General features: G+C 59.1%; 1 protein-coding gene across 1 annotated transcript in view; it reads right to left on the reverse strand.

The window, feature by feature from the left end:
• NRXN2 (neurexin 2) overlaps positions 1–7,071 on the reverse strand; it is a 99,262-nt gene that overhangs the window by 36,873 nt on the left and 55,318 nt on the right. Inside the window, exons 15-17 of the mRNA XM_010838098.1 lie at positions 6,625–6,815; positions 4,573–4,746; positions 4,137–4,256 (exon numbers count right to left, since the gene is read on the reverse strand). Of these exons, the coding sequence (XP_010836400.1) occupies positions 4,137–4,256; positions 4,573–4,746; positions 6,625–6,815 (485 nt within the window). The remainder of the gene's footprint in view (positions 1–4,136; positions 4,257–4,572; positions 4,747–6,624; positions 6,816–7,071) is intronic.

Below are 7,071 nucleotides of genomic sequence, written 5' to 3' on the forward strand. Positions count from 1 at the left end.
TCCAATTTCCTCCTCCCACCACCCCCCACCCCGGGCCCGGACGAGCCCCAATAGTGCTCGAGGGCCCAGTGCGCAGAGATGTGGCTACCACCACCTCTGCACGCACCCCTCGGAACACACGTGCACGCTAGGATGTAGACGGGCTCGGGTATGGAGACACCCACGTGCCCATACAGGCACCAGTGCGCGCGCACGCACACAGGCTCAGACACAGACATTGCATACATGTGCTCCCAGACACCCGGCACACGAACTCACACCCAACCGAGTGTGTACACATGCTCACACACATACGTGTTTGGTCACAGGCAATGAATGAACAGCCAGCATACACACGGACAGCCCCCCCTCCAGGTCACCCTCCAAGAACAGGGTCACCCATATGCAAACAATGCACCCGGAGCCTCAGAGGTGCTCAGAGTTAAGACACCACACACACAGTCCCTCCACACCTCCTCAGACGGGTGCTTCCCCCACCCGCGGCAACCGTCCTGGACACCTCCAATCCTTCCAGTCCACTTCCTCTGCCCCTCCCCCCATATGCCAACCTCCCCGTCTTGGGTGGGGAGGGGGCGATTCCAGGATAACTATCCACTGAGTGTTCCACTTGGGACAAAACCCTTTCTGAGCCACTTATATCCTGCTGAGGAAGCCATTCTCCTTCTAGGGGGCCCCTCCACTGAGACCTGCCCCTCAGACTTGGCGGCACTTCTGGGAAGTAAGAGCAAGGAGGCTTTCATCCCTTCATCTGGATGCCACCTCTGCACTGACATCAACCTGAGTTCTGCTTGGACGGGGTCTTGCTGGGGGTGGCGGTAGGGGTGTGGGGAGGCCGAATGTAGATGAGGAAGAGAGGGAGGGAGGGAATGATGAACCTGGAAGGAGACAGACAAGGAGAGGCGAAGAAAGGGCAAAAGGGGAGAGGGGCAGGGCAGGGGCTGGCTTCTGCTTATTATCCAGCATTCCGTTTTGGAGCAAAACCTGTCACCAGGAGCCCTGAAAGAGCTTCGCCCAGCTCCTGGATGCATTCAGGACCCGAGACAGCTCCTCTGCCCCAGCTGCCACCTTCCCCAACTTATTAGATGCCAATGCCGCATTTGGTCCCCAGCCTTTCAGAGGGAAGAAAGGAGTCCTCAGAGGCACCCAGAAAGAAGTGTCCAGGTGGTGTGTGGCCCCATGAGGGAGGAGAGTTTGCAAGCTAGGGAGCACGGCTTCCTGCCCTCTCTTCCTGTGCCCGCTCTTGGCCCTGGCTCTGGGATAGAGACTGACAGAGCTCTGAGCAGGCAGAAAATGTATGGTCCCGGAGGGAGGGAGGGAGGAGCCGGTGGCGAGAGGAGAGGAAGGGAAACCGCCTAGAGGCCAATCAATACTAGTGAGTGGGAAGTGGAGAGAGCCGGAGGGGGTGACACTGGCGAGCGAGGTGGGGATAGAGAGGGTAAAAAAGAAGGGAGAGACAGAGGTGTGCGGGAGATCAATAGAGGCTGCGGAGACCAGCAGAGCGGCTAGGGAGATGAGAAACAGACAAGGGCAGAGATGGGGAAGAACCCATTGCCTGGGAGAGCCCGCGGACAGGCTCCGGGAGGTGGAGCTGGAGCTGCCCAGGGAAGCGCTGTCCAGACCTCAACCCTGGGGCTTCAGGCCCTGCCAGGAAGCAGGCCTCCGTCCAGCTTCCTTCCTCTCTCATTTCATATTCTCTTTTTTATTTTCTCTCCGCTTTCCTTTCTCTCATCCTGACAATGACTTCTCTCCCTCTGATCTCCTACCTTCCCAGGGCAGACTCCTGAGCCTCACAATGGTGCCTTCACCCCCAGGAGGAATCCCCATGTCCCAGATGGAGAAACTGAGGCCACACGTAGGGAAAGGCTGTCCTGAAGGTCGACTCCTCCTCATCCCAGTCTTTTCATCACCAGACAGCTCCACACCCCAGGCCCGACCCTCTGAGGATGCCTGGGCCATCCCCACCCCCTCCATCTCTTCAGGCACAAGGGCCCTCGATACCCAGGGTGCCTCCAGGGCTATCACACTTGGGGTGAAGTAGACAGGCATCTGGGCCAGGTTCCTACTTGACCTTGTGTATCAGTGGAGGCCCCAGAAGACCCGTCATAGAGACAGCACGAGCATCAAACAGCCAAGCCTGGAGAATCAGGAGGAGGCACAACTTCAAGAGAAAAGGGGTTGAGATCTCAAAGGCACCCCCAGGGCCAGTGTTCAGAGGCTCCCAGATTGCACCCACCTTGTCTTTACCTCCAAGGCTCTGCTCGGGCTCTGCCACCATTCACACAGACCAGTGCTCGGGGACAGTCACACTTCCCAAGAGGCCCCTGTTCCCCAGCCCCAACTCTCCCTGCCTCCCACCTGCCTGGAACCCAGGGAAGTCGTTCCACTCTCTCTTCCCACCCCTGCTGAAAGATGGCTTGACTCCCTAAACTCACATCCATCTCTCCACTCCCTCCCAAAAGGCTCCATCACGTGGGAGTGCAGTAGTGAAGATGGGCAGCGCTCTTCTCCATCCTGACCCCCTGCGGCCATGGCAAGAAATGCCCACCATCTGTGGCACCGCCCCCACCTCCACCACCCCGGGACTAAACCTTAAGAACACCCAGGTTCCAGCCGCACCCCGCCCCCAGCGCCCTGTGATTAAGGGCATGGATGTGCCTGTTACTGAGGCCTCAGTGTCCTTAGCAACTAAATCAGACGGCTGGTCTCCATCTTACGGTCTTCTCTGAGGACAAATTAAAAGGACTTTGTAAGCCGTGAAACACGAAACAGTCAGTAGAGATAGTTACTATTAAACAGCAAAGTTACCACCATCCCCAGATCGCCTGCGCAAAGCGGGAATGAGCTGGAGAGAGAGGCCCAGCCCCAGCCCGTCCTTATTCCCCGATAGGCAGGACTGGAGCGGCCCTGAGCTGGCCGGCGTCTGCGGGCTTTGGCAGGTACAGAGAGTGGTAGGACCGGACAGGATGTGGAGGTACCCAGGGACGGGCCCGCCTCAGAACACCAGAACACTCATGGAGATGAAGGGAACGTTCATGGAGATGGAGGGGGCATTCTTACAAAGAAGGAAAAATCAAGAGCCCAATCCTAGAAACCAGTCGGTTATACTTCCCTTAAGAAACTCAGGACTCTGCCCGATGACTAAGGCTCCACAGTGTGGCATGGAGGCAAAGGCACTGACCCCTGTTCTCAGCCCAGATCTGCTATTCACTCTGGAAATCCACCGACTCCTCCAGGCCTCAGGGTCCATGTTTGCGAAGTGAAGTGCGTGTGTCTTTTTTCAGGCAGCTGGCGTGTCGTGTCCCTGATCTCTCAGCCCAGCTACCCCCAAGGAAGACCATTCAGGTGACACCTAAAGAGGCCACAGGCTGCCCAGCCTCCCCTCAAGCAGGAGGTTGTCTCTCCCTCATGCCTGCCCCACTGCCCTCTCTCAGCCAAGTACTAACCAGCTGCCGGCCACCGACCATGTGGGACTGGAAACTGCTGCTGAAGCCCTCTCTGGGAAGGGGCCTCAAACAATATGCAAGTTGGCAGCAGATGCCCAGCCAGGGAGGAGAAGAACTAGGTGAAGACACGAGGGAGTGTCCTTGTGGATCCAAGGGACACCCTGCAGCTGGGTGGGACTACACCATGGCTGGCCTCCAGGGAAGCCAGCTGTCCGGAGACCTGGCCTCCTGGGAGTCTCCTGAGCCTGTCTTCTGGGGGTGTAGTCCTATTCTGGCCAGGAAATAATGGGTTTCCACTGCACACTTCAAAGACACCAGGGGCAAGGGGGTACAGGTCAGCAACCGCCCCACCAGTCCTGTGCGACAGAGGTACGACACTTGAGACCATGGCCAGCGTCAGGACAGTGACAGAGGCTGACACATCTTTGGGGAGGGGTGAGGGGAGCAGTGTCCCACCAGCTCAGAAGGAAGAGGAGAGGCTGTCTAGCAACCATCACCCCCGACACACAGGTGTCAGGAGTCCTGCAAAGGCCCGAGAAGGGATTCCAGGAGGCAACAGCAGCCAGTAGCTCCCCTCCATCTCGCTCATGACAAGAAGGGACGGGAAGGAAGCAAGCAGCATGGCTCTGAGAGACCCTCCCTCCTCCCGGGGCCTCCCCCCAACACCTCCAGCCCTCCCAGTCCTGCACTCACGGTCATTGCAGATGGGGCCTCCGTAGGAGGTCATGGTGCAGTCGCAGGTAAAGCCGTCCCACTGCTGCAAGCAGACGCCCTGGTTGGCACAAGACTCTTCGGTGCAGGTGGTGCTGGGGCCTGGAAGAGGCAGGAAGAGGGAACACCCCCCGCTCAGCCAAGCCCCGTCCCGCCCCAGGAGTTACGGAAGCTTTGGGACCAGGCCAGAAGCCCTCCCTCAGTTCTGCCGAGCAGGAAGGGCCAAGAATTCATGGGGGTGGGAGTGGGGGAGTTCAATGACAGCTGGTCTTGGCGGGAGGCAGCAGGGAGGACAAGTGACCTGACTCTCCCCACACCCTGTCCCAGCGCAGTGGCAGCAGGCTCCATCGAGGCCACTCGGCCCCCCAGTCTGCCGGCGCCCCACAGGGTCACACCTAACTCCTACACCCACACTCACCATCACAGCCCCTCTCCACCTGCCCGATGCGGTGCAGGGCGTCGGCGATGAGGTCAGGGAGGCGCCCATTGAGGTCCACCGAGGCCAGGCAGCCCTGAAAGCCATCCCGAGAGGCCACCAGCTTGGGCAGGTTGTTGAACATGTTCTTGCTCAGACCGCCAATGTACAGCTCCCCTGTAAAGGGAGTGGGGTCAGAGCTCGGATCCCGGTCCCCAGATCCCCAGGTCCCTCCCAGGACATCAGCCTCCAGTGTCGGGTCCCGCAGCCCCACACAGTCTCATCCGGACTCCAGCTTCCTCTCTGAGGGGCAGATGCCCACCCCCACCCTTCCTTCTTCCTTCTCCACTTCTCCATCTGTCTGCTCCCCTCCCAGAGACGCCCAGATGCCCGGGGAGGGGAGAGGGAAGCAGCTGGAGGAACCTGCTCCGTGCTCTCTCCCACACATCTGATGCCAGTTCCAGCCCGTAATCAGGGCCTTTCATAGCTGTGCATCCTGGTCCCTTCCACCCTCGCTCCCTCCCTTCCAAAGTCTCCCATCCCCAGAATTCCTCCAGGCCTCTGCCAGGCTCTCCCAACTCTGGGTTTTCTGCTGGGGGTTCTAAGCCCGGCACCTTCCAACAGCTAGGGCTTAGACTGGGGATTCTGGGTGACACTGGCAAGAAGTCCTCCTCAGGGACACTGGTCCTCCACATCACTGCCTGGCCACAAGGACCTCAACTCCCTGGAAGTCCTGGCCGGCCCATGGCAGAGCTCCAGCAAAACATGATGGGTCAACCCTGCTGCCCCTGCTGGGAACTCAGTGCAAACCAAGACAAGCCCAGACCACCCCTGGGTTTGCTGCCACTGCAAATTACTTGAGACACATTGCCCCCTTCTGGCAGCAGGGAGAACTGGCAGCACTATGCCATCCGTTCTAGGGGCTTCCTCCATGGCTCAGAAGTAAAGAATCTGCCTGCCACACAGGAGACCCACAAGATGTAGGTTCGATCCCTGGATGGGGAAGATCCCCTGGAGGAGGAAATGGCAACCCACTCCAGTATTCTTGTCTGAAAAACCCCATGGACAGAGGAGCCTGGAGGGCTACAGTCCAAAGGGTCGCCAAGAGTTGTACCCAACTGAATGTCTGAGCACCGGCGCAGGATCTGACCAAGCTTCTGGTTCCAACTCCATGGCCCACTCACTCTGTGACCTCAGGCAAATCACATAGCTTCTTGGAGCTTCCATTGCTGCCTCAAGAGGAGGGTGGATTCCAGAGTCTCTAGGAACCCTCCCCACGCTGGGACAGTCTGAGTCACAGTGACACCAGGGATCCCTAAGGGACTGGGGGCTGCTCTGGGCGTGTGAGAGTGGCTCACATTGCCCCAGTGGGCTCTGGAGAAGCCACAGGCCTCGTCCTCATTCCTGTTGTTTCAAGTCCCTGGATCTCTACGCTCATCCCCCTCTTCTCTCCTCTCTGATGCACCACTGTTCTAGGGGCAGGCAGTGATGGCCCCACTAACTGCTAAAGAAGCCCCGGGGAATGGGGGACCTTCGTATGATGCTGACCCCACCAGGGAGGCCTGGGTCCAAACCAGTGCCCAGACTAGTCCCGCCAGTGCCCAAGGAATACGACCAGGGCAGCACGTGGGGACCTGGAGACTGTTCCTCCTTCCTCCCCTCATCACAGCCCCCTCCCAGCCCAGCAGGGACACTGCTCTCTCTCCGGCCCCCAGCATGGCAGACTTCTCAACCCTGGAGGGCCAAGAGGTCTTCAGAAGGCCCAGCTGCCTTCTCCTAGCTCTAGGGTGAGGCCACCAAACTCCCTGTGAGACACATCCTGCAGGCAGGCTTTCAGTGTTGAGAGGGCAGCCTCGCAGGAGAGCTGAGCAGAACTTTGATAGGAAGATGTCAGGCTAGACACACTGGAAAATGGGAAAGAGCAAGGGAAACTGTGGGCAGGGGCAGGACAGAATCACGCAAGAGAAAGAGCATCCCAGGCCGGGGGTGATCTTGCTGGGGCCAAGGGGGTATCTGGGCTAGGGCCAGGCCTCCTCCAGAGGCCCCAGGCCCCACCTTTGAGATCGAGGTTTCGGGCGCCATTGGAGTGCTGCGTGACAGTGCGGGAGTCAATCTTGAGCGTGTGCACGTTGCCCGGGTCCCTGGACACCACCACGTTGTGCCACTGGTTGTCATTGACTGGTTTGTCTGAGTTCCCCTTCATCAAGGACGGGCCATTCCCCAGGTCAAACACGTAGTGGATGTACCTGCCCCACAGTAGGGAGGAGACATTGGGTCAAGGTGGGGGCTGGGAAGGCGGGGTAAGGAGGAGCTACAGCTGCGGGGTGGGGGTTGGGCTGGAAGCTGCAGGAAGAAGGGGCAGAGAGGGAGACCTCATAGTGGAAGGACCCAAACCAACAACACGGGGACTCAGTTGTGAGGTCCCATCGTGGGGGATGTGGGGAGAGAGGCCACAGAGGACCTGGATCCTGGGACAGGCTCCGAAGAGAAGCTCATGGAGGG

Source organism: Bison bison, unplaced genomic scaffold (assembly GCF_000754665.1).
Source record: "Bison bison bison isolate TAMUID 2011002044 unplaced genomic scaffold, Bison_UMD1.0 scf7180017864089, whole genome shotgun sequence".
Taxonomy (NCBI): Eukaryota; Metazoa; Chordata; class Mammalia; order Artiodactyla; family Bovidae; genus Bison; species Bison bison.